The 26,683-nt window shown below is 36.0% G+C and overlaps 2 protein-coding genes across 8 annotated transcripts; one reads left to right on the top strand and one right to left on the bottom strand.

Annotated features, from left to right (window-relative positions):
- The first annotated feature begins 5,597 nt into the window (after window positions 1-5,597).
- Window positions 5,598-17,162, top strand: LOC311078452 (GTPase IMAP family member 6-like). 5 transcript variants are annotated; one of them, XM_084107268.1, is made up of 5 exons: window positions 5,623-5,815; window positions 6,194-6,268; window positions 7,309-7,341; window positions 9,542-10,285; window positions 10,810-17,162. In XM_084107268.1, exons 1-5 carry the CDS (start codon window positions 5,653-5,655, stop codon window positions 11,565-11,567), a joined length of 1,773 nt encoding a protein of 590 aa, XP_083963394.1. In that variant the 5' UTR covers window positions 5,623-5,652; the 3' UTR covers window positions 11,568-17,162. The 5 variants fall into 5 exon arrangements, with proteins under 5 accessions (XP_083963395.1, XP_083963397.1, XP_083963394.1 ...); XM_084107269.1 differs by lacking the exon at window positions 7,309-7,341 and having other exon boundaries at window positions 5,598-5,815; XM_084107270.1 differs by lacking the exon at window positions 6,194-6,268.
- Window positions 15,470-26,451, bottom strand: LOC311078483 (GTPase IMAP family member 8-like). 3 transcript variants are annotated; one of them, XR_014605183.1, is made up of 5 exons: window positions 26,232-26,451; window positions 22,782-23,384; window positions 18,297-19,013; window positions 17,499-18,171; window positions 15,470-17,441 (listed from the first exon to the last, which is right to left on the bottom strand). XR_014605183.1 is itself a non-coding variant. In XM_084107305.1 (5 exons), exons 1-5 carry the CDS (start codon window positions 26,287-26,289, stop codon window positions 17,407-17,409), a joined length of 1,707 nt encoding a protein of 568 aa, XP_083963431.1. In that variant the 5' UTR covers window positions 26,290-26,451; the 3' UTR covers window positions 15,470-17,406. The 3 variants fall into 3 exon arrangements, 2 of the variants coding, with proteins under 2 accessions (XP_083963431.1, XP_083963432.1); XM_084107305.1 differs by having other exon boundaries at window positions 17,499-17,716; window positions 18,221-19,013; XM_084107306.1 differs by lacking the exon at window positions 15,470-17,441 and having other exon boundaries at window positions 17,576-17,931.
- Window positions 26,452-26,683: the final 232 nt, after the last annotated feature.

The raw sequence follows: 26,683 nt of genomic DNA, 5'->3' as shown, positions 1-26,683 counted from the left end.
GTAATGTAGACGCTGCATTGAAACAATGTATTGTGAAAAGAGCTATACAAATACATTTGAATTGAATTGAATTGATCTCGTGCCCTTTCTCTTGGTTTGGTCTCATGCCATGGCGTTTCCCAAAAGCACCGTAAGCTAGGGTTGCCAACCGTTCCGTATAATACGGAATCGTTCCGTATTTGACACATAAAAGTCTTGTTCCGTATTGAACTGATACGGAACGCACTTTGTTCCGTATTTTTGAGAATCAATTCAGTGCAGTGAAAAAAAACCCCGACGGTGCGGTAGATAGGCTACTAATTTCTCCCCCGGATTGTCTATGATCAGCGTAGCGTTTTTAACATCTTGGAACATCATCAGAGAATGCCCTTTTAATTGGTCGTTTCAGTCATTGTGAGTCACGTATCGTAGCAACGATGACGACAAGTGACAACAGCGGGAAATGTAAAAATGACTTCCTCCGAGCAGCCGGCGAAAAAGAAAAGAGCACAAAAATATAGAATTGAATGGGAAAATGACTACCCGTTGCTGGAATGCGTGAGGGACAATGAATACACGGCCGAGCGATGTCACGGTTCCTTGTCCGTCAGACGTCTCCAGCTGATATGGTAGGCTATGTAATTTTAAGACTCAAATTAGTTCATAAGAAAGTGATTATATTAAAAGAGATATTACAAGTTTAGCCTAACATTGTAAAGAAATCTAAAAAGTACACATGGAAAAAATAGCTGCACAATGTGCTTAGTCTGGAGGTTTTCTTTATTTCTGTGAGATTTTCCATGTGCATACATAGGCTACAGGTGTTGTATTGCTTGAATGCAGTATTTGAGTGCAATATTTTAGATTTTCTTTATTAGCTTTTTTTATTTATGTTTTTATATTATTGTTTTGCACTGGAAAGAAAGTTAACTATAATGGAAGTATAATTATATAAATATATTTGCACTACACCTCCTTAAAATGTTGTCTAATTAAATTAAAAATATATTTTTTTGCACTGGAAAGAACATTCTAGAAGTCTAATTCTATTGAATAAGTTTGCACAAGGCTACAGAAGTTTTGAATGTTAGATGTTGTATTTGTTTAAGTTAAAAATAAAATGTATTATAAACTAAACAAATCCATGGTTCATTGTTGGCAAAATGATCATGATAGGCTTTATATTTCACATCTAACTTATGTGGTTGAGTCTTGTATATTGATTAGGCCTACTTTGCTATTCTATAGGCCTATAAGTTGTATTATAATATGCTACAATGTATTAAATATATTTATCTAAATATATCAATTAGTTTCCACAATATTCACCAGAAGTCATCATTTCAGGAGTTTTTTTTTTTTTAATTATTCCTTGGGGGGCGTGTCCGGGGGCGTGTCCGGGGGCGTGTCACGGGGGCGTGTCCCCCGTTCCTTATTTTCATTTCAGAGAGTTGGCAACCCTACCGTAAGCATGGGTGTCAATGGACTTCCCGATCAACCTGGGCTCACGATGCTTTTGGGAAATGCAGCCCTGCATAATTGACACTGATAACAAGTTTAATGATAAGCAGAAAATGAGCTGAGTATTAACAGCAAAACAAACTCTGTTAGAGGGAGGTCAAAATAATAAATGAAGCTTTTGAAGTAAACTTAAAGGGTTTATTCACCAGGTGTAAAGCTTTATTTTGGTCTCATCTGACCATCAAACCCAGTCCCACTGAAAGGTCCAGTAATGTCTGGTAAACATGAGATTGCTATTTGATGTCATTAGGGCTGTCACGATATCAGATTGTTTACACAATGTGACCAAAATAATTCACGGTAATGGTATATTGCAATATCAAATATATCTGATATCTGAATATATGCTATCAGACAAATTCATCTTTACTGTTTTTTATTTTGTGTTTTGCTTTCTTTTTTTCAGTTAAAATGCTAACCGTTTTAGCATAGCACAATGCCAAAATACACTTTATGAGAATAACAGCATATTTTACTCCAAAATTGTGTTATAGCGTCAGTCGTGATTGAAATAACTTCCTTCAGTGAACTGATGTGGCTCTTATCACAGAATGAGGCAGATATTATTTGATAGTATTCTATACAGTGATAAAGGCTATGTCAATTAGCATTGCATTAATACACAATGTAGATAACTATTGGGTTTCAACATACTTGAATAATATAATGAGACATGAAAATACAAAATAAACATAAAGCGGTTCAAATGTTGGCTTATACCTTACCAAGATGCAATTTTTATATAGTTTATTCTCTTGACCATGGTGAACATATTTAAACACGTTTTCAACCCTGTTTTGTTTTTAGGCAGTTGAAGCGTAAAAATGAAAAATAATAAATAAATACAGTAAAATAAACTCTTTTTAATCCAGTACAAACGTTTCTCGCGCTCATCTTCGGCAACTGTCACAGTTGCAACAAGAACAGTCTTCCATGGTATTTTACGATAGGATGCATTATTGTACATTAAACTACCCAACAGTATATAAAGTAGTTTAACTTTAACAACCTTGAACACATTCAGAAGTCAAATGCAACATAAACAGTAGTGCAGCAGCGATATTAATGCAAAAACATCATATATAAAAACCCTGACAAGGAGGGTTTTTTCTGTAGAATACCTTTACATCTATTCTTGATAACTTAAGTACATAACACTTGTACATAACTAAGGTTTTAAATATGACTTGTAGTTTTTCCTCCGGCTGTGATTAAAGCATATTCAAAGGCATTTTTTAGAGTTAATGCTGCGCAGCCAGTTAGGGTTAGAGCAGGGGCGGCGCTAGGGCTGGGCTAAGGGGGCTTAAGCCCCGAATGTTTTTAGTAAAGCCCCGGATATTTTGTCTTTCTCATAGAGCAAAACAATTAATCAGAAATATAAACTAAAAGTAGTTTAAGTATCACTATATCTTCCAGCAATTACTTTGTCACAACTAGCATGAGGAGGATGAGCATGAGGATGAGGGGGAGCATGAGGAGGATGATGAGACGAGGAGGATGATGCAGAGGATGATGCGGAGGATGAGAGGGAGCATGAGGAGGAGCATGAGGAGGATGAGCATGAGGATGAGGGGGAGCATGAGGAGGATGATGAGACGAGGAGGATGATGCGGAGGATGAAGGGGAGAATGAGGAGGAGCATGAGGAGGATGATGAGACGAGGAGGATGATGCAGAGGATGATGCGGAGGATGAGGGGGAGCATGTTTTGGAGACGGTCAGTGGGGCTCCCTGGCGTGACCAGCTGTCTGCAGAGGTGTCTGCCCTGGAGGAGGTTCCCATTGACCACGATTATTTGTAACAGGCAAGTCAGAGAACTTTAAAGCTATTATGGCCAGAACCAAAAATTTATGTCCATAGAATGGGTTTACATGTTGACATTTTTGATGCTTTGATTTGAGGATGTGAGTTAATTTATTTTATTCTTCCCTCTTTTTGAAATGATCTCAGTGAGATGGCAGCCGTCGATTGAGTCCGCCCTGCAAACCTGTTGGTAGACAACGCAGTGGACAGTGGAAATTATGCAGTCAAACACTCTGGAGAGCATCCCAGATGATGTCCCACCAGCAGAGAGGCCTTACCAGGGACTCTATTGTGGAGCCCACCCGGGTCCAGCGGCACCACCAGGGTCTCCCTGCTCATCTGAAATCTTAATTTATGTACTGTTCATTTAAATTATGTTGTCAGATGATATATAAGTTATGTTGTAAATGGTTATTTATTATTTATAAAACGTTATTTATCTATATAATTATTATTTTTTTCCAAATGTTATTATAAAATGTTGTTTGTTTTCAAATTGCACCTGTCATTAAAAAAATAAGCAATGTCAAAGAACTATTCCTTTTTATTTAATATCCCAACACATCAAGTTATTTAAAAAATAAACAATGCACAGAAATGGAACAAAAATAATGTTTATTATGCATTTTAAATAAACTGTACACAAGTTTCTTTTGTCACTTAAAAATAAATTAAAATACCTAATTTAATATAACTTTGATTACAAAAATAAACTGTACAAAACATAAGTTTCCTCTTTTGAATATATATATTACCTCATTTAATTAAGCCTGCAACCTTTAGCCAAAAAAAAAAAAAAAAGAAAAAAGCGTAATGGCTAATGCTAACGCTGGTACGCAGTGAAGGAGAGCAGAGGCCGTGTTTTATGAATGGATGTCAATGGAGAAGAGGCTTCACACTGAATAAACCGCTTTTGTGAGGAAACACCTGATCATTTAAGTAATCGACAGCCTGTTCGCTAATCTTCAACATGTTTTACCATAAACAATACTTGTGTTGGGAACGATATGTAGATTTTACTAAGATAAAAAGGTTATAAAGGAAAGCAGAGTAGGTAATGTCACGACAGGCAGAACTCATTTACGGCATTTGTATTACTATGTACGGTACATAGTATTTAATAGTAATATTGAGTGATATTGTATATTGTCTAAAGAAAGTAAAAAATACAGATGTTTTCTTTCTTTGGCTTTCAGGTTTGACCAGTTATGATAAGACTTGAATTGTAATGACTATTTTAACTGCATGTATGCATATGATATGACACTGATATTATGCACTTTGATGAATAAAGACAAAATGATTAATTTAATTATAAATATTGTGTTATATTGTATGTTATTTAATTCAAATAAAACATGGTGCGTCAACTACTGTGTGCCTAATGATGATGATATAACGCTTTTTAATTATGGTAAACATACATGTAATTTTAATGAATTAAATATGTAGTAAATTACAATTAAGTTTTTAGTGTAATCTTAAATGTAGTTTTGTGCCCTGTAGTGATTTGTTCTTTGCAGCATATAGAGATATTCACGCTTTTTTCCGCAGTAAAGCACATTCCTCAAACAATGCAGTCCTACTGTACCTTAACTAGCGATATAACACCAAATATAGAGCATTTATCCACAAGACCAACATGCTAATAATCCACATGAAACTGATTAACGTAAGCTGTAACTGACTGTAATAATGCTGACGTCACTGCCATTACACAATAGGCTGAGCTGCGTCACAAGTTAGCCGTTACGCTTTCTCCAATGGTAAGAGATACAGACCCTCTCGTCTCCCTCATATAAGACCATCTCGGCTAGTAGGGACTTGTTCCCAGTGCAAGATAACGCAAATATCAAATAAATAAAAAAGCCGTTTCAGGATGAATAACTAGCGGGCAAATATCACAGCGATTATTTAAAATTAATCGAGAGAGGCAGATATCGTTATTACGATTAAAATGTTCTTATATATTTAATATTAAGCTGTCATATTAACAAAAAGTCAGGGTCTATCTATCTTTCTATCCAGAGGCTTGGTAAAACCAGTTCTGATTACCAGGGCCCCAAGGGGAGAGAGGGCCTACAATATATTTTATTTTACCTGGATATTTTCATTTCCTATTTAAATTTCATAATGAATGTCAGATGAAATGTAAAGTTAGTGTATTGGCGGAATAACGTGGTTGACTGACTGACTGACTGACTGACTACATTTTGTATACAAAAAAAGTAAACTATCTAAGGTCTCACGGTTCCACCCCTTGCTAATGCGCCGAATGGTTTAGTCCATCTGCACGCATTTTATGTTAGTTAGTTGAGCATCTGGTGGAGCGCAAACTTCTGCTGTAGAAATGTCTTTCTCAAAGACAGCCAAATCAGGCCACCAAAAAAGAAAGGAACGACAGGAGAAGGAAAGAAAGGAAAGGCAGGAGAAGGAAAGAAAACAAAATGAGGAGAAGGAAAGAAAACAAAATGAGGAGAAACAATTGGTAACTGACTTATTTTCAGAGAAAGGTGAGCACAAACTACTACACGAAATCTGTAATGCTAAACTGCTTGAATATCTCCGCGATCGCTAGTGCTAAAAATGAACTGAGACAACCCATTGAAAGAGCAGAACATACACTTTCAGATGATCATTTGGTTATACATGTAATCTGAGGTAAAGGCTAAATAAATAAACAAACTGTGCACTACAATGCTGTTGTTTACATACAACACACCATTATTATAGCCTAATTTGAAACGTTCAATTTTAAATTAATAGGCTATAATATCTAACATTAGCAATAATAAGCTAATCTGTGTCATAGGTTCTTCGGTAGCTAACATTATATTTATGTCAGATTTAGTAGAAGCAGAACTTAACATTGTGCAACACATGGTCCTCAGTTTCAGTAACTGTCACATCAGGGAGTGGAGGAGTAGCAACAGACCCTTCATCCTCCTCTTTGGATTTGAGACAAGGTGAGCTAATATAGTTCAAAATTAAAGCAAACCATGTTTAGCCATTTTGACTGAAATGTGTTAAGTAACTTTATTATATTAGGTTATAATCAGGATAAGAGGTTACTATCAAATGCAGTTGGATCGTTTTAATAAAATACTTGGCATTAACCTGGTTTTAACCTTTGAAACGCTCCAATGGATCAGTGCGTACAAGGATAAATGTGTTTGAGACTGTTCGCGTGGCGCGTGACTGTCATGAATGACCGGATGAGTTTCGTTTCCTGCTCGTTATTTTTACTTTCGGTTTCCGTGTCCGTGGCGCAGAACGACAACATGGCGAAGAGTGCTGGGAAGGTTTGATTAACAACAAAATATGTGCATATGCAAAATATTAACATGTTAAACGTGTCTAGTAGCCTATGATATATCAGAATCAAACCTCTTCCTGCTTAAGCACTGATTTATTTATGAATTATGCATTTCAAGGAGCGTTTAGAACGGAGAGTCCCACAGACTGATACACACGCAGGTTTCATTACAGTTAAAATGTACTGACTTTTTAGCATAAATTGGAAGCAAACATAATGCATTGGCACTGAGTGTTTTTGTAATATCGCTGCCACTTAAAAAAAAAAAAAAAAAAAAAAAAAAAAAATTAAAATCATTGTTTGCCTCAAAAAAGGGAACAGAAATATATCAGGCCTTGTATTAAATAGATGAAATTTTCAGTAACGTCTAATGTGTTCATTATGATTCTGCCAATCAAGTTGCTCTTTTCCTCTTAAATATTCATTTAAAATAAGATCAAAACCATGCACTAAATAACATTAATAAATAAACACAAACACAAATATTCACATCTGAATAATAGAAGATCAAGAGTTCATCAGCTGTAAACAGATTGTGGGATATTTGTGTTATTTTCTGTCATGTTCTATTTTAATCCATCAGTGAAAAAGCTTGTTTTCAGATGTGCATAATGTTCTCCAGATACTCTAACAGTGTGTGTGTGTGCGTGTGTGCGTGTGTGTGTGTGTGTGTGTGTGTGTGTGTGGTAGGCAGAAGTAGTCCAGATTTTCATCTCCTCAACAGTAAGTCCATTAAATGATTTGACTCTTTACTGTGAAACATTTATCAGTTAGTTTACTGATGTTTTAGGATATTAAATGAGCATTTCAGTGTTGGTCAGTGTAGATAGTATGTGAAATATGAGGACATAAATAAATGATTCTGCTAGTGCAGAAGTAAAATGCAGAAAAAGTTACATTGTGTTGATGCCCTAACCGATGCGCCAAATGATGTGATAATGTAATTGATTATATATAGTATTTAATGCTGTACAGTATGCAGGCTGAGTTCTAATATTTATCATAAATTACATTTTCTTATGCAAATATATTTTAAGCTTCAGCACAACAGAGAACAACATGAAAACAAACATGATCACTTAAAAAAAAACAGTAAATAGAGATAACCAAACAGAATGTGCATCAGTCACATTCATGTAAAGGAGAAAAAGGATGAACTTATTATTAGTGATGAATAGTGTGAAAGAGGCCCTCAATAAGTTATACTATAACTATAAGTATATAGTTATTTTGAAAGCGTTACTTACTATGTCCAGTAGATGGAAGTCCTGCTAAAGTTCACTGCAAGTTCTGCATCAGTCACACTCATATCCTCTTATACAACTGCCATCCACTGAACCCATGACTGCAGACTTCTGTAAGCCATATCGTGCTGACTGTAAACACTTTTCAACCTGATACTGTCAGATCAACATCTTGTAGCAAATATAGTATATTACATCCAGGCTGAGTTATAACTTAGATCCCTTCCAAACACACATGTTAGTCTCAGCTGAAAAAGACCAGAATGTGTATGTGTGAATTCTGTCTGGAAAGACTTATCTCATATCATACTCATACTCATATTCACATTACCTTTTACCCCTACTGTTTATTAACCTGTTTATTTAAGGTAATTTTAATTTTCACTGGAACAATGAAGGACTAGCAGAAGACACATTACACCACCTCTGTATAAGGACGTGTAAGGGACAAATATACTTGAAATTATATTATTACACTAGTTCAGTGTTTCCCAGCTGTTCCTGAAAGGAATGAATTACTGTATGTCTCCATTTTTTGGAAAGATTTGTTATTAAATGGAATATTATTTTTATTTATTAGTAGGCAGAAACTCAATTTTACTTGAAAATGTTTGTGTATTTTCTTCTTAGGCCTACACCATGTTAATTTCGCCAAAACACAAAGTAAATGCATAACATACCCACTGTGTAGATGCAATAACATTAAATAAGCTTAAAATTAGTATGCATTTCTCAAGAAAAATAATAAATAATAAAATTAAGTGTGCTTGACGATCACAAACAGGAACAAGGAACTAACTGAACTTATCTTCCTTTAAAGGGTTACTAAACCCTAAAACAATTTTTTTTTAGTTAATGATCTGTAAGACTGGGGCTTTATTAATGCTGCACATTTTTTGACATTTGGGTATAAAGTGTTTTAACAGATTTTTTGTTATAAGAACATTCTCCAAATATATTCAGTGTTGGTTCTGGGAACATAAAAAAAAAGTCCAGTTTTCTTGACGTTTATTTTGATTAACAATTCATCATTCTAGAAACGTTCATTTGTAACATTCCAAGAACATAGACATGTCCAGTTTCCTTCATGTTACTACAGTGTTATTTAAGGTTAGTATGATGTTCCTGAAACATTCTTTCAATCATTCAAAAGATAAATAATAAGAAAAACTACAACTTTCTTCAGACACAGCCTTAGATTAAATCAACTGAAGATAAAATAAGACATTAAATCTGTGAAGATCTCAGCAGAGGAGGATTACACAACTCCACAAACAGCATTACCAGCTTCACTTATTACTAACCAGACTGACTTTATTTCTGTCAGACGTCTACAGAAGCTCTAATTGAGAATTAACTGAGGTTTAGATGTTGATGTTTAGTTGAAAATGTTTAGTTTGTTTAGTCAGTGTTTGCTTTAGTTGGGCTCTTGATCATTGACTTTAAGTTGATTCTTTTTCAGTAATTGCAGTTGTTTTCAGAATACATTTCTGCATTGATAAAGCAGATCAACATTTATGTTCCCACTAAAATGAGCAGATAGACTAAAGCATTGTAATTAAATATAAAATGACTGTATGGTTTTGTCAATATGATTAAAGGTAATTTTATAATTAGATGAAAGCAAACTTATTCTTAAACTTAATCTTAATTCTTTAAAAAAACGCTCTCTTTCACAGAGCCTGATGAACAACATGATTTAATCGATCTGAGGATTGTGCTGCTGGGAGTCTCTGGCGCTGGAAAGAGTCCAACAGCAAATGCAATACTGGGTCGAGAGGCATTTAAAGAAAGCAGAACCAGAGAGAGTGAGATACAGAGAGGAAGAGTAGAAGACAGAAACATCTCCATCATCGACACTCCAGGATTCTTCAACCCTCAACTGACTGATGAAGAGCTGCAGAAGCAGATGATGAAGAGCCTGGATCTCTCCGCTCCTGTTCCTCACGCGTTCCTGCTCATCATTAACCTGGAGACTTGCAGAGAGGAGCAGAGGAACGTTGTGGAGGAAATCCTGGAGAACTTTGGGGCTCAAGCTATGAGGTTCACTATGGTGATGTTTATTGGAAGAGACAAAATATCCAGAAAAGAATGGATTCAATTCATTGAGAGTGAGAATATTAAAGAGCTGCTGAACTACTTTGAGGGAAGATATCACGTGATAAACAGCAAAAGTGAATGCGATCCCTACCAGATCAAAATGCTCTTAAAGAGTATTGATGAAATGGTGAAGAACAATGGAGGACAGAACTACAGCCATGAGATCTATCTGAAGAAGGAGGACATGAAACAAGAAGTGAAACTGAATCTGAGAGAGAAGGATTCTGCAGACCAGGGAGATCTCAGGAAACAGGTGAAGAGCCAGGAAGAGATGGAAGGGCTGATACAGAAGATTGCTAGAGAAAGTTTGCATTTAAAATTGGGTAAATATTTAGCCATTTGTGGTTTTATTTATTTTAATTCTGAGAGATTTTCACGTAAAAAGGTAAATTATTTGTAAGTGATAATCTATGGCTCGTTGTGCTTTGATTGGAGGCAAACAAAAAACACGATATGGAGGCAAAGAACCACCAACACCTGGCCATGAATTATCCTAAAGGGGTGCTTGATTATGATTTCACTTTTTTAACTTTAGTTAGTGTGTAATGGTGTGTAAAACACCCCTCTAATGGTGTACCATTACTATGACTTTTCTAGAAATCACACTTTTAAAATTAGCTGACCTCATACAACATATCCAGGTTTTTCAAAACAATTGAAACTCTGGTTATTCGATGGGAAAATTGTTGAGGGGGTAAATTAAAATAATGCTAATTAACTTATTTTATATACTTATTCTGTCTTATTAGTCATTTTATGTAATTTCGAGGCCCACTGAGTAAAGGGCCCCTATTGAGCATCATTTTTAAAGTGTAAATAACATTTTAAATTCCTCTCTCTTTAACAGATCGGAGGATTGTGCTGTTGGGTAAAACTGGATCAGGAAAGAGTTCAACAGGAAACACCATCATCGGCGACTTTGTGTTTAATCAAGGTTGTTCTGCTAAGTCTATGACTAGACACTGTCAAGGACGTGTGACTGCAGTGGAGGAGGATAAAACCATCTCAGTGATCGACACTCCAGGACTATATGATACGTCAATGAGTGAAGAAGAACTGAAGAAAGAGATTCTGAAGTGCATCTACATGTCTGCTCCTGGTCCTCATGTGTTTCTGCTGGTCATCAGACTGGATGTGAGATTCACAGAAGAAGAGAAGAAAACAGTGAAATGGATTCAGAATAACTTTGGAGAAAAAGCTTCTCATCACACCATCATTCTGTTCACTCACACTGATCTTCTGAAGGGGCTTTCATTAGATGAATATATCAGTGAAAGTAATGATCTCAAGGCTCTTGTTGATGAGTGCGGTGGCAGATTTCACTCATTCAACAATGAAGACACGAGTAATCGCTCTCAGGTCACAGAACTGCTGAAGAAGATTGATGAAATGGTGAGGATCAACGGAGGACAGCACTACACTAATTACATATTTAAAGAGGCCCAGAGAAGGATTGAACAAGAGGCTTTTAAACAAAAACTGATGGACTACGGGCAAACAGCGCTAACAGTAATAGGAGGAGGCGTAGTAGGAGTAGGAGCGGTAGTAGGAGGAGGGTTAGGAGCAGCAGCAATCGCAGCAATAGCAATAGCAAAAGGAAAATAAGGGCCATACCCTTATGAAAAGAAAATATAGTGAAGTTCACAATGTAATTTCTGGAGGAGTGAACCCATCTAATCTTTCTTATAAGCAGCCGTTCACCTTGCTCTGGCATCAGCTGTTTTGGCATCCCTCCACCTCCCCAACTCCATCAATATAATTTAGGCATCTTACTACTATACTCATCCTCCGAGCATTAGTAGTCCCACTGGGGGGTGTATCCAAGCTCGAGTTGAAGCCGCTTCCTCAAACCCCTGCACTGCGGACAGCAAGCCAAATACGATTAACCTTATTAGCTTAAAGATTATATGGCCAAAGGAACTCGTGAATTTCCCAATATATGAATGATCAATATATTAAATGATATTGAACAGTGGTAGGGAACTATTTGAATTTCAAAAGATATTATGAACCTACAAATACACTTCCAGATACATATACACGCACACACTTACACAGAGGCCTGACTCACAGGAAACAATGTCGGCAATAGAAGGTTGATGTCACATGATTTAGTTCCTCTGGAAAAAACCCAAGAAACTGCATAGGAACAATGTAACCCAGTTCCGTATAAATATGACTGCTTTTTGACTGTTAGCTGTTGCATTTTTTATTTTGATGTCGTGTGCATCCCTGGGGAGAAATTAGCTCTCTTCCAGTTCAGTTTATTAACTGAAACTCTTTTTGCTCAAACTGCTCTGCTGTATTATCTTAACTTGAATAGCTCGGATGAGGACAAGTTATTTTTATATCTATTGCTTGAACTGCTTGCAAGGTAAATAGCCTGTGTAATTCTCCAATACATGACTGCCCTGTTGAGATTGGATAAGCTGAAGTATTATAACCTGTAACCTTTTGATATTTTGCTACAAATATTAATTGCTACAAATATTAATTATTTTAATTGGTCCTCACTGCAGAACACGAAATCCAGGGGAAGGAGTTGAATCCAGATCCAACTCCTCCCACCTTACATATACCTAAACCCACCCCTAAACCTACCAATCTCCACCCCTTAAATCTGGATCCAACTCCGCCCCCTGGATCTCGTGTACTGCAATGAGGTGCTACTGAGTATTTTTATCTTTTGTTCAAAATTTTTTTTATTTTATAAAGACAAATACTGTTCAGTTTTACTTCAACTTACAAAGACAGTTCTATAAGTAATAGAAAGAGCATTGGCATATTACTTAACAATTAGTTAATAGTCGTGTGCCTCAACAAGTAAAGTCATAACATAATGATACATTTGCAAATAATTAGTTAATGATTAATTCAAGCAGACAACTAAAAGTTGAAGTACATTGCTTTAACCAACTGTGGTAATTAATTCATTAATTTACACTTTTAGTTAATAAAATAAGTTATTAAGGAATTAATACATTATGACACATTTAATTAATAACAGTTCATATATTACTTAATCTATTAATCATTTAGAATCTTTATTAGTTGCTGATGCAGTAATTATTAACTAATGGTTTTGCATCCTCCTTTGCATGGTTTGCAGCTCCAACACTGCTGTTTTGCTTTAATTTTGTTTTTTTGTTTTTTTTTCATTTAGTTTATTATTCAATAATGTTTATTTTACATTAGTTAATTTGTTTGGCACTAAAAAAAAAAAAAATACTAAAGGGGTGGTTGATTATGATTTCACTTTTCTAACTTTAGTTAGTGTGTAATGTTGCTGTTTGAGCATAATCAACATCTGCAAAGTTACAACACTCAAAGTTCAAAGCAAAGGGAGATATTTTCTTTTACAGAAATCCCTTTTTAAGGACTACAACAAACGACTGATAGATACTACACAAGCTTCCTCCCGGGTTAGTGACATCACAAACCCTAAAATGTACATGCATCAAAGGGGGTCCATGGATATAGTCCATGAGAAGAGGAAGAGTTGCTGTAGTCGAGCACATTCGTGAGTCTGCTCATGCTATCCGTATTTTCAAATGTATTGCAATACAGTGCGTAACACAAATGCAATAGCATGTCACTCTGTAGGCATCTTACAATAGTTCCCATACAAGCGATTTATAGATTATCGTGACAGAATATGCTAATCAATGACTTGAAGATAGTTGACTCCACATCAGCAACATAAATTCATCAACTAACCATTCAGAAACGTCCTGTTGCTTTCTACATGTCGTCTTCTTCTTGAGTCCCTCCTTCATTGTCCGACTGCGGTTTGATTATAAAAGGAACATTTTGAAAATTTCTGACTGTATTTTAGAGCATGTCGGCAAGCTGCAAGCTGCTAACACACACACACACACACACAAGTTCTTGTAGCTCTGCCCTCTGTGCCGGGAGCAGCAGCTCATTTGCATTTACAGGGACACACAAAATGATGCATTTTTGCTCACCCTCAAAAATGGATAATTGTAACATGCTGTGGGGTATTTTGAGCTAAAACTTCAGATACACACTCTGGGGACATCAGATATTTATTTGACATCTTGTTAAAAGGGGCGTTAAACCACCCCTTTAAAGGGTTATTTCACCCAAAAATGAAAATTCTGTCAGTAATTACTCACCCTCATGTTGTTCCAACCCTGTAAGACTTTCGTTCATCTTCGGAACACAAATTATATTATTAAAATTATAAAAAATATATATTTTTGATGAAATCTGAGAGCTGGATCACTCCTCCATAGGCTTCTATGGGATCGAAACTTGCCGGCCCAGAAAAGTTAGTAAAGACATTGACAAAATAGTCCAAGTGACTACAGTGGCTCAACCAAAGCTTATCAAGTGACGAGAATACTTGTTGTGCACAAAAAAAAAAAACATGAATAACAACTTTATTCAACTATTCATTGTTTTTTGTGCACAAAAAGTATTCTCATATTTATTTTTTAATTATAAAAAATAATTAAAATCTTAATAGAATAAAAGGGGGAAAAGACAATACAGAGATTTCATATTTTGTGTATCATTTTTATCGTTTTGTTTCAAATTATGATTCATGCTGTTTATGCTGCTGAATTACAATATATTTTGGAGTATTTTCCTTACATGATTCTGTGATTTATTTACCACCAGTATTGATTCTGTTCGCCACTAACATTGAAACTGGTCCATTACACCAACCTATGTTGAGGGCACTTGTTACACAGTCATTAGTCAACCACTGAATATTTTCTTTCAGCTACCATGTTCTCTTATCAGCTATAGAGTGGTATATATGGGATTGTTTTGACAGGCTTCTCTAGCAACACAAATGTCTTAATTATTATTATCATAAAAACTAATAGTTTTATAAGTTAAATGAAAATTATGAAGAGAATTGAATGACATTTAAACATGCCTCTAATGAACAGATTCAAATGACTGAGATTGGAACAGGTACAGATATTGGCTCTTGCAGACCACTAGAAGTTTTTTTTTTCATTTTTTAAGAAATCTATTTCTATTCATGAAGTATATGCTGTATAATGCACATACATAATCTGATTTGATTTAAATAGTAAAGTGAAGGTTTTCTGTTCTTAGATTATTTACTTGTATTTTATAACAGATTGTGTTTGTTTACTTTTCTTCTGGAAGTATTTCTGATTTATTGTTTTTTTTGTTCATTTGTCAGTTATTGTGTTTCTATGCCGCTGTAACATCTAAATCCTTTTACAACATTCACATAACCTATGACAATCATACACTGTCCTTACCTGCAGGTTAAAGATGCTAGAAGTTGTTTGAGGGTCCTCTGCGGTGTCCAATCCAGTTCAGTCCTGGGTCTGTTTCACTGGGCGTTTGCTTAGTTTTCATATCTAAACTACAACAAAGTAAAGATACTTCTAGGGAAAAAATCACTCTGAGACTTGTTTTAAAAGTTTTTCGAATCACCAAAAATGGTTTTGTTTTACTTTAAAAAGTTTCAGAATAATACAAAGACAATAAACTCAAAAAAAGACAATACATTCATTTAATGCTGAAGAATCTTCACTTAAGAAAGAATCTGATGGTAAGTTTGAGCTGTTGCTTTGTCATTTACAGGGTAAATTTCAAGTAGATTCATACTACAGCCCTGGAAATGCACTTTGACCTTTAACTTTTTCTCCAACAGGACGAGAGTGTGCTGGTGAAACAGCAGACATCAGTGTGACTGTCGCTCTGGAGAAGTGGTAACTTATGCTTTAATTGAATATATGTGATGTTTTCACTCATTTCTGTTTCTCCAAAGGCTCTAGTGTAGCACAGGAGAAATTAATTTACATTCAGGGCTTCTTACAGGAATGGCTTGTTTATTATAAATATACAGTTATTAAAGTTACTTATTCGGGGAACATCAAATGGTTTGTCATAATGTGGACGTTTTTAAAGGTATTAAAGCACACTACACAGCAAAATCCCAAGTGTTGAAGTTAATGAGATAATTAATTAATTTAATGTCACCATTATGGAGATCAGTGTTTGCTTTAGTTGGGTTCTTGACCCTTACTTTTTTAACTTTAGATGTAGTTTGGCCGCTGTAATTCAGTTATAACAGCCAGATGAACAAAGAGAAAAAGTGATCTGATGGTGTTGTAACAATCATTTTTGACCTGAAACACTGAACTCATTTAGAGACTAATCTCTGAGTTAGGTTTACTTTATTGATTATAACAGCACTGCTCTTGAATAACATAATATATATATATATATATATATATATATATTTTAGCATTTTCACTGTAATCCAATGGATTTCTTAAAGTTGTTCAGAAAACAATTTTTTTTTTTTTTTTTTTTTTATGTAGACACACAGACATCAAGAATCAAGAATAAATGCCGTTGCTGCCAATGCTGAATAATCTTCGCCTAAGAAACAATGCAGCAACCCTTACAAGGAGAAATAACTGGCCTGGAACTTTCCACCGTTAAAGCTATTATGCAATAAACACATATACATATCTCATATTTTGCCATCTACGCTAGAAAGCTTAAAGGTATAGCGGAGGATTTTTTACTTCCGGGTGGAATACCTATACTATTGGTCCTCCTAATTGTCAATCATTCTGGTGAATCAATCAATCTTTTCAAAAAGTGGAGAGGACGGGTCTTATCTAAAATTCGGAAAGATCCTCTGCTATACCCTTAATATATATTTAAGCGTTCCTTCACTTGCAGCATCCTGGCTCTCGCCTCCTCACGGGCTGTGAAGAGACCTCTTTCTTTCTTCTTAAATTATGCTAAAGGTCAAATAAGTTGAAACGTTGAGTATATTCAGAGAGATCAAAGGAAACCACAAACACTTAAGTTGCAAAGCACTGCTTCTAGGGATTCAAGCTTCTTTTGCAAAAGAATGACATTTAAACTACAAACACCTTAGTTGCAAGGCAGACTTGTATCAAGCGATTCAAGCCTCTCTTGCAAGCATTATATTTCACAATTAGGACATTTAAATTGACTCTCTGACAACATAAATCCCCTAACAATACTTAGTAATCTTTTATGCAATGTTTCCCTCTGCCTGATAATCCTCATCATCTGCTTGCCTCGCCAGATCAGCTCGTCCTGGGGGAGATGGGTCCTTGCCTGTCTTCTTCCTCTTATCCGTTTTCTTAGCTTTATGAAGTTCTCTGGCGTGGTCTTTCTAGAGTCGTTCAACTAAAAGATCATCCATAAATGTTTCAATTTTATCAGTTACCTTTGATACATATGAATCATTTAGAAGAGGTTCCAATTTGAGGGATTTAACAGAAGATTTCATATTTAGGCCTTCTGGCAACATAACACAGTATATAGGAAATTAAACTCAACTAATCATCAAAAATCGCCAATTTACAATAATCACATTCAACCTAAGTTGTGTTTGGCATTAAAATGACCTTTCATGATAGTACAACATTCTTTCCACCCATTAGTTACGCTTCTGCATTTTATCAACAATTAAGGCTACAACTCCACCAACAATTCCACCACCAATTCCACCAACTCCACCAACAACTCCACCTACAACTCCACCAACAACTCCACCACCAACTCCACCAACAACTCCACCAACAACTCCACCAACAATAGCACCAGCTGCAATGCCCATCAAAAAGTATTTCCAATACTTGGAAAAAAACTTCTTAAATCCACTTCTTTCTTCACTCTCTGGTGTATTTTTGTTCTCCTCTTGTTGTCTCTCATTTTTCTCACGTTGTATCTCTGCTCTGACTCTCTCCCTTATCACTCCCTCAATGTCTTCTCGTCTTTGAATCTCCTCTTGTTGTTTTCTCTCCTCTTCCTCTCTCTGTCTTTCTACTTTAAGTCTTTCCATTTCAGACATCATTTGAGTTTCACACTCAGCTCTGACTCTCTTCTCTGTCTGCTTTCTCACTCTCTCAATCTCTTCTCGTCTTTGAATCTTCTCTTGTTGTTCTCTCACATTGTTCTCACGCTGTATCTCTGCTCTGACTCTCTCCCTTATCACTCCCTCAATCTCTTCTCGTCTTTGAATCTCCTCTTGTTGTTTTCTCTCCTCTTCCTCTCTCTGTCTTTCTACTTTAAGTCTTTCCATTTCAGACATCATTTGAGCTTCACACACAGCTCTGACTCTCTCCTCTGTCTGCCTTCTCACTCCCTCAATCTCTTCTCGTCTTTGAATCTTCTTTTGTTGTTCTCTCATATTGCTCTCACGCTGTATCTCTGCTCTGACTCTCTCCTCTGTCTGCTTTCTCACTCTCTCCTCTGTCTCCCTTCTCACTCTCTCAATCTCTTCTTGTCTTTGAATCTTCTCTTGTTGTTTTCTCACATTGCTCTCACACTGTATCTCTGCTCTGACTCTCTCCTCTACCTCCTTTCTTAATCTCTCATTCTTTTCCTCTTGTCTGAATTTCTCAGCATCTTCATACATCTGATTACTGTAGTATCCTCCACCATTCTGCTCTATCATTGTGTCAATCTTCTGCAGTAGATCATTCACCTGCTCTCTATTATTCTCATCTATATTACTGAAGACATGAAATCTGCCTCCACACTGATCAACTAGATGTCTTAATGCTGCATTCTCCTCAATTATTTCTTTTATGGACCTTCCTTCTAGCTGATCTCCATGAGTGAAAAGAATGATGGAGTATTTTAACACTTCTTCACCAAACAACATCTCAATGATTTTAGGAATCTCTTCCTCCTGCTTAGTGAATCTATTCACAGGAAACACAATGAGAAAAGCATGAGGCCCAGGACTCGATATGTAAACACTTCTCGCTATCTTAATCATTAACTGCTCAGAGCCCATGTGTGTATCAAAGAGTCCAGGAGTATCAACTACAGACACTTTCCTGCCTGAAACAGTGGCGTGTTTCACTGAAGATTCACGGGTCACTGAAATTGAGCCAGCTTTAGATTTAAACACTTTCTGTCCCAGTATTGTGTTTGCAGCTGCACTCTTCCCAGCACCAGTTTTACCCAACAGCACGATTCTTCTGGATAAAGGACGTTTGACAGGAATGTTGACTGGAGTTCTTTGTCTTTTCGGCACTATATAGAGGGGAAAAAAGCAGATCACAATTATACCTCAACTTATAGCACCTACTTTGTACATGGATATTGTGCATGTGAAAAAGAAAGTACACCCTCTTTGAATTCTGTGGTTTTATGTATAAGAACATAAAAATAATCTAGTCCTTAAGTCTTAACATTAGGTAAATACAATCTCAGATGAACAACAACACATGACTTATTACATCCTGTCATTATTTATTTAGCAGAAACTATAGGCCACATTAGAGAAGTCAAGTGTGAAGTTCACGCTTACTGCTAGCATAGAAATTAAGCTTGAAAGGGTGACCGAGAGAAATCCTCTCCTCTCTAAAATGAATATGACAGCACAGTTTAGGTTTGTTAAGATTAATCTGTACAAACCCCAAGACTTCTGGAACAATGTCCTTTGGACAGACGAGACCAAAGCAGAGATGTTTGGTGAAAACTAAATACAGCACATTAGTACAAACTAGGGATGGGAACAAGTACTCGAGTACTCGTATGTGACAATGACTATCGTCAAAACGATGATTCTCTTTTTCTCTGATTGGTTATTGCAGAATTGTGGGCAGTATCTGAGGTCTGATTTGACATTAGACAGCATGTCTTCCAGACTGGGAAAATCAAGTGAAACTGGATTTGAAAGGCCACAGTAATGCCTGGATTCACTTTGATTATGAAATACAGTTAAGTGCAGCGCCAATCTATCATATACATAATGAGAACATGATTGTAATAGAATGTTGTAAATTCTATACGCATCTGGGATTAGCAGCGATATCTTGAAATAAACTTTGTTTTTTCACATATCTCAATTTTTGCTTTATTTTTGTTAAATAATTACACAGTGTAATATGGCATGTGTTGTTGTTCATCTAAGGTTGTATTTACCGTCATATTTAAATAATAATTATGGAGACAATATCACTGCTGCTTAAAATAATTGCAGAGTTCAGATCCAGCCCTGATCAAACACACCTGTGTGTAATTATCAAGTTCTCCTGAAGGTTCAGTCAAAGCCACTAGATGACCAGCCTGCAACCTTTAACCAAAAAGCACAACAGCTAATGCTAACGCTGGTACGCAGGAAAAGAGCAAAGGCCGTGTTTTATGAATGGATGTCAATATGATAATGAATTGACAGTCTTTTTGTTAATCAACCACGCTTCAAAAATACTTTTACTGTATTGTAAAGAACAATACTTTTGTTGGGAACGATATGTAGATCCAACTATGATTAAAAGGTTATTTTATAAGAGAAAGCAGAGAAGGGAATGTTGTGACAGGTATAACATTTACTGGATTACCATCGTATTTAATAGTAATATTGAGTGATACTGTAGCCTATATTGTCTAAAGAAAGTAAAAAACAATGTTAAAAGAAATGATGTTTTCTTTCTTTGGCTTTCGGGTTTTACCATGGTAAAATGCATATCATTAACTTATGATAAGACTTGAATTGTAATAACTATCATAAATGCATGTATACATATGACGCTGATATTATGCATTTTAATGATTAAACACAAAATTAATCATTTAATTATAAATATCGTGTTAAATTGTATGTTTAATTCAAATAACACATGAAGTGTTGTGTTAACTTCTGTGTGCCTAATGATGATATAACGCTTTTTAATGAATGATGGTTAAAAAAAAATACATAAATACATATACTTTTAATTAAGTAAATATGTATTAAATTACAAATAAGTTTCAGTGTAATCTTAAAGGTAGTTTTTGGCACCCTGCAGTGACTAGTACTTTGCAGATTAAAGAGATATTCATGCTTTTAAAGCACATTCCACAAACAATGCAGTCCTACCTTTCGATATAACACAAAATATAGAACATTTATTCACAAAACCAATGCGCTAATAATCCACACAATGCTGATTAACATAAACTGTAAATGACTGTCATAAAACTTCGAACTGTGTGCACTGACGTCACTGCCATTACACGATAGGCTGAGGTGCGTCACATGATCAAGTTAGCCATTACGATTTATCCAATGGTAAGAGATACAGACCCTCTCGTCCCCCTAATATAAGACCATCTCTGGTTCAGTTGTTTGATCAGGGTTGAAGCTGTAATCTGCAGGAAGGTAGATCTCCAGGAACAGGATTTGGCACCTCTGCCATAGCCTGTTTTTGTTTGTTACAGTTAAAGTTTAGAAGTATTTTAAACCACTTTTTAATGTTGTCAAAAATGAAAGGTTTTCCTTTACTGTTAATCTTCCTAATACATTCTAACTCTGAACTGGCCACATATTAACAATTGGTCAGGATTCCTGGGCATCACTTTTTTTTTTTTTTTTTTTTTTTAAAGCTCAGGCTACCACTACCAGCATTTTTTTATTATTATTTTTTTTGCTTTCAGTTGTTTGCCTTGTGCATCAGAACAAGATGCATGTAAGTTTTTGCGTATATAATTATAACATTTTAAAAAGTATACATAATAATATATAATATATTTATTTTTATAACAAATTAAGTATATTTATATTAAAATATTTATATTTGCATATATGTAATTTATATGTATATGTAATTTCACATGGCAATATTCTTATGCGCATCGCTTCTGTGTATGATGCCAAAGGGTTCTCACTGAAAGCAGTGGAATAATACTAAAGCTGTATCCTGAGCAAAGAAAGTGAAGAGAATCCTGACCAAGCGAGTTGTGAGTGAGAATGTGTTGAATCTCTCTTGGAAAAACTTCAGATTTTGTGACAGGAAAGAATGAATGAACATAATTAATTGGAAAGGAAGCCTAAAGCCAGGTGCACACTGTACGATTCTGGCCATGATTTGGCCACCTGAGACGTTTATAGTTATAGTTGTTAGTTTGACATATTCACAACGCAGTGCTGAAGTGCCAACTAGTCTCTCCCTATGGAGGATCCCTTTACCACTCTACAGACAAGGCGTTGTCGGGAAAATTTGTTTCGCGTTCCTACCCCAAAGCGACAAAATAAAATAAAATTCTGTATCAAAATTTATAAGGAAAGACAAGTACTTTGTTTAGGCTTGGCTTGTAGGGAATTCCAAACTTGCGCACACATATTCAAATGCACATAACTAGAACCCATTCTTAATGCGCATGTGAACGCCAGCAGCGTTTTTCACAGGTTCGCGTTTAAAGTCTGTGTAGAGAGAATGGTGTCGTCTTGGCGGCCCCTAATTTAATAACAAATGATCGTTGCGACGGAAGCAAATCAATCAAAACTAACTTTAGCTGGAAAATAACATAAAGAACCGCTATAAAGCCAAAACAATCTCTGTTACCTTAAATTATACGTTTATCTCTGTAAAGCTGCTTTGAAACAATCTACATTGTTAAAAGCGCTATATAAATGAAGATGACTTGACTTGACTTGACCGATAGCCGATAAATAACCATTTGGGATAAAATGTTTGGTGCACAGTCCCAATGTGACAACTTCTATGATGATTGACAAATTTTTCAAGACAAGCCATAATCACAAATAATGCTAGAGATTTCTTTGTTAGCCACAATTTCAGTCCTGCATATAATGCAGCTCACAGACAATGAACGTGTATCGGTTGATGATGTAAAACTTTGGACAAGTTTTCTTGCATGCATCTGTTTTTAAGGCATCTTGATTGTCGTACAATTTGACATTAATGACAACTGAGATCCATCCACAAGCAACAATCGTAAAGGACTATTACAGATCATACAGTGTGCGCCTGGCTGACTTCCATCATGCTAAACGTGAACAGACAAAAATACACTTACGATTTTCTATGTTCCTGTAAAAAACTTTAGATATCAGAGCATTCAATTGATCATCATTTCTTATTTTTTGCTTGTTGTTGAGCACGTGGTGTCTGCCCTCATATTTCTGAACAAGGCTCATCAAGTATTCAGTTTCTTTGATGACTTTATTTATGTTCTTGTTTTCTTCTTCCAGTTCATCTCCTCTTGTGAAGAGAATCCAGGTGTTTTGTATACGCTTTGCTCCCAAAAGCTCCTCAATCTTCTCCAGAGCTTCCTGATTTTCTTTAGTAAATCTGTCTGCTGGGAGAACCAGCAGAAACGCACACAGGCCCAATTCACATTTCTGAAGAATTTTTTCATATTTCCAAAGATCTTCCTTACTCAACAACACTGTATCAGAAAATCCTGGTGTGTCATAAACTCTGATCGGTAATCCACAAATTTTACCGATTTCGACAGCCACATTGTGTGTGAGAGAAGTGGAGCTGCTCTCTGAGATGAAAGCGTCTCGTCCCAGTATTGTGTTTCCTGATGAACTCTTTCCAACTCCTGTTCCTCCCAGCAAGACCAGATTTAAACAGAGCTGTTCCATTGTGTCTTTATCCATTTTTATTCTGTAGCCTATAAACAAGTAAAATTAACATGGTTTAATAATCAAAGGACCTAATCATGGGACATAACCTAAATTACCTACGCTTTTCTATTGTAAAAAATAAATAAATTCTATTGTCATTTAAAAGCCTTCAAAAAAAAAAAAAAAAAGAAGGAAGAAAGAAAGAAAGAAATTAGTAAACCTTTAAATTCTGTAATGGATACACTATTAGCAACTTAAATGGTTTGATTAATTAGTCAAGTAATTCAGTGATGCTATGTCAATTATACAATTTAATTGTATTTATTATGGTAACCTGAATTTTATAATAATTTATAAATATCAGCAGATTCAGCTCCATCGCCACTGACAGCACTGGGTAACGTCGCACGTAAGAAGGTATATCTTAAGCAGCTTTCTAAAGTATGGTTCAGGGAACATGCCTAGAAATGGTATACCTTCAGTTAAGTTATACCTTAAGAGTCTTCATAGCGTGCTAAGAGACAACGTTATCGGGAAACCCAGCACTGTGCATTCTGGAAAAGTCCCGAATGGCCGTCCAACCAAGGGCCGTTGGCACACACACACACAAAAGTCTAATAAAGCAATATGAACAGCCAACAGCAGGGGCATTAATATGATCACTTATATGCAGGGACGGATTATGACTTGTAAAGGCCCTGGGGCCAGTTATCTCCAAAGGCCCCCCCAGCCCCCCCTCAGTGCGATGATAAAATCGTTTTTTGATAAATATAATGCACAATGTTGTTGGTGAAGACAGGGCTGCCAAATCTCACGCATCGTGTTGACACTGTTCTCCGTTTCAAAGAGGCCACTGACACCAATAGACAAGACAAGGCAGGTTACTTTTGATCAGACGCGGCGTCAGACGATTTTGCCGGGGCTTCAGCCCTGAATGTATTTTCAAAAGTTGACTGACAAATATGAAACCAGACAATAGCCTATGTAAAGCCCCGAAATCATAAGCTGCCTTATTTCTTTTTGCTTTGGCTTTGTTGCTGTCTCTGACTGGTGATTGTTGAAATCTCTCACACAGAGATTTCCACGTGAGTGATTTCAGCCTATCCTAGAATATCTCCAGGATTTGCGCGCAACAGTAAACAATCTCACAGCAATAAAAAAAAAATAATAATAATAATGCAGTCAGCACCGCCGCACAGTCCTCTGTCAGATGAGATGTTTTCAGGCTATATGCAGGGGCGTTTCTAGGTTTTAAAAACATCAGGGGCTGAGCCCGAAACGTCAGCGGCTGGGGTTAGAAGATAACATGATTAATTCAGCCCTGGCACTGTAGCCACACCAGCCCACGAAGTTGGTTTCAGCAACTTTTTTCTTTCTTGAGTTGATCAATGTTTTGGGCACTAATCTAAGAAGAAAACCAACTTTTTCTAACTTCTAACTTTTAAGAAAAAAGTTGCTGAAACCAATCTTTAATGCTAATATATAAATTGCTCATTTGCCTCTGGACACAAAAAGATTGCACTGGTGTTTGACTGAAATGTAACATCTATGCAAAATAATCCTTGCACGATTTCTCATTTAAGGCCATTCCTGTATGGAATATGTGATTGTGTATTGTCAACAATAAGCAGAAACATTCTGCATTTCCATTTTGTACTGTGGATCATTCATTACAACATTTATCCCCATTCTCATGGTTACGAATCTGTTATCTGCTTGATAAATAATTTATGCTACTACCCACTGACATTACTATTGTTATCCAAATTTTTTGGCCTTCAAACACCTTACAATGCATATATGTAGGTCCGAGAAATTCAAATTTTAGAACCCCCCTAATACCTCACATTTCAATGCACGTGTTTGTGTGGTAATGTGGGCTGGTGTGGTTACAGTGCCAGGGCTGATTTTATGAACCAGTCTGCCCCCTGCATATAGGCCTACATTATTCTCTGTATCGAATTATGTTATCTTATAACCCCAGACCCTGACGTTTCGGGCTCAGCCCCTGATGTTTTTAAAACCTAGAAACGCCCCTGCTTTTGATATGAAACATAGTCTCAGCTTTCAAATTATGTCAATTTTATTATGAAATTTAAACAATAAATACCGCTTTGGCGCTCTTTAATATGGCGTGACAGATCGCCGTAGCACCTCGGTTCAAGCGACACGTGAACTGATCTAAAGCTCTTCTTTAGTTAGTAAATAAATTTGAATGAATTACAACTTGCTGAAATGTATCATGTCTCATGTAATCACTCAATCATTGCTTCAACTACGGAAATAGGTCAATAAAACAACTGGAGAATAATGTCACGTAACGTAACATTTACCTCAGAAAAGCCATGACCACAGCATTTAGCTAGAAAAATGAACTTGGCCTATAGAAATGAGTATTTTTGCTAAATATACTGTATGCACAATATTACATATCATAATTTTACTCATATCATTAAAAATATTAAAACGTTATTATTATAAAAACCATGTTATATGAGTTGTTAATTTCAACCTTTAATAATAATATCAACTCCCTGTATGTTTACAGCATTAGTGAGAGATTTTTCCTTAAAATTAACATGTAGCTATATATGGTACCTGATATTTATCCAAATTAATTGATGTAAACATTATGTTGTTACTAAACTTAATGAAATTCTGTTTGGTCAGCAAATGGTTTGAGAATAACAACACACTTGTGATGCAAGTTTGATTAATATTCATAGGCTGCCTGCTGAACATGGGTTTGAGCTCTTATATTTCTGAACTCTCAAAATTCATAGCCGATAGCTCTCGCCTGCCAGTCCACTGACTGAAAACTACGCGAGTTGGTTGGTTGGAGCCGCAACCACACACCCATTATACACCAGCAGCAGGAATAATTTAGAGCCTACCTTTTGTTGAACCCTGGTTAAAATCCATGTCAAACAACCGACGAGAAAGCAAATCCATTACATCCACCACGAGTTTTTAAAACTTGCTACCGGCTAGTCAAAACTCCCAGGTTGTTACAGGCTGGGTTCTTTAGGGACACCTAATCTGTAGCCCCGCCTTAGCTCTGATGCTCTGCGATGTCAAGATTGCATTGCTGGTATGTTGTGAGTGTGTGTGTGTGTGTGTGTGTGTGCGTGCGTGCGTGAGAGAGAGAGGCGCGGGCGCATAGCATGACATATGAATAAAATATATTTTTTCAAAAATGTGTTTTTCCCCCATTTGTTTCTTATGCTTTAAACAATATAATGAATTCAAAAACAGGGTATCCGCGGGGTCTTGAAAAGTATTAAAAGGTAATAAATCAATTTTGGGAAAATTAAGACCCTTAAAAAGTATTAAAAAGTCTTATAAA

This window comes from Abramis brama, assembly GCF_963993115.1.
Source record: "Abramis brama genome assembly, chromosome: 1".
NCBI classification, from domain to species: domain Eukaryota; kingdom Metazoa; phylum Chordata; class Actinopteri; order Cypriniformes; family Leuciscidae; genus Abramis; species Abramis brama.
The sequence above is the reverse complement of the archived record's forward strand: the minus strand, read 5'-3'. Positions and strand labels throughout refer to the sequence as shown.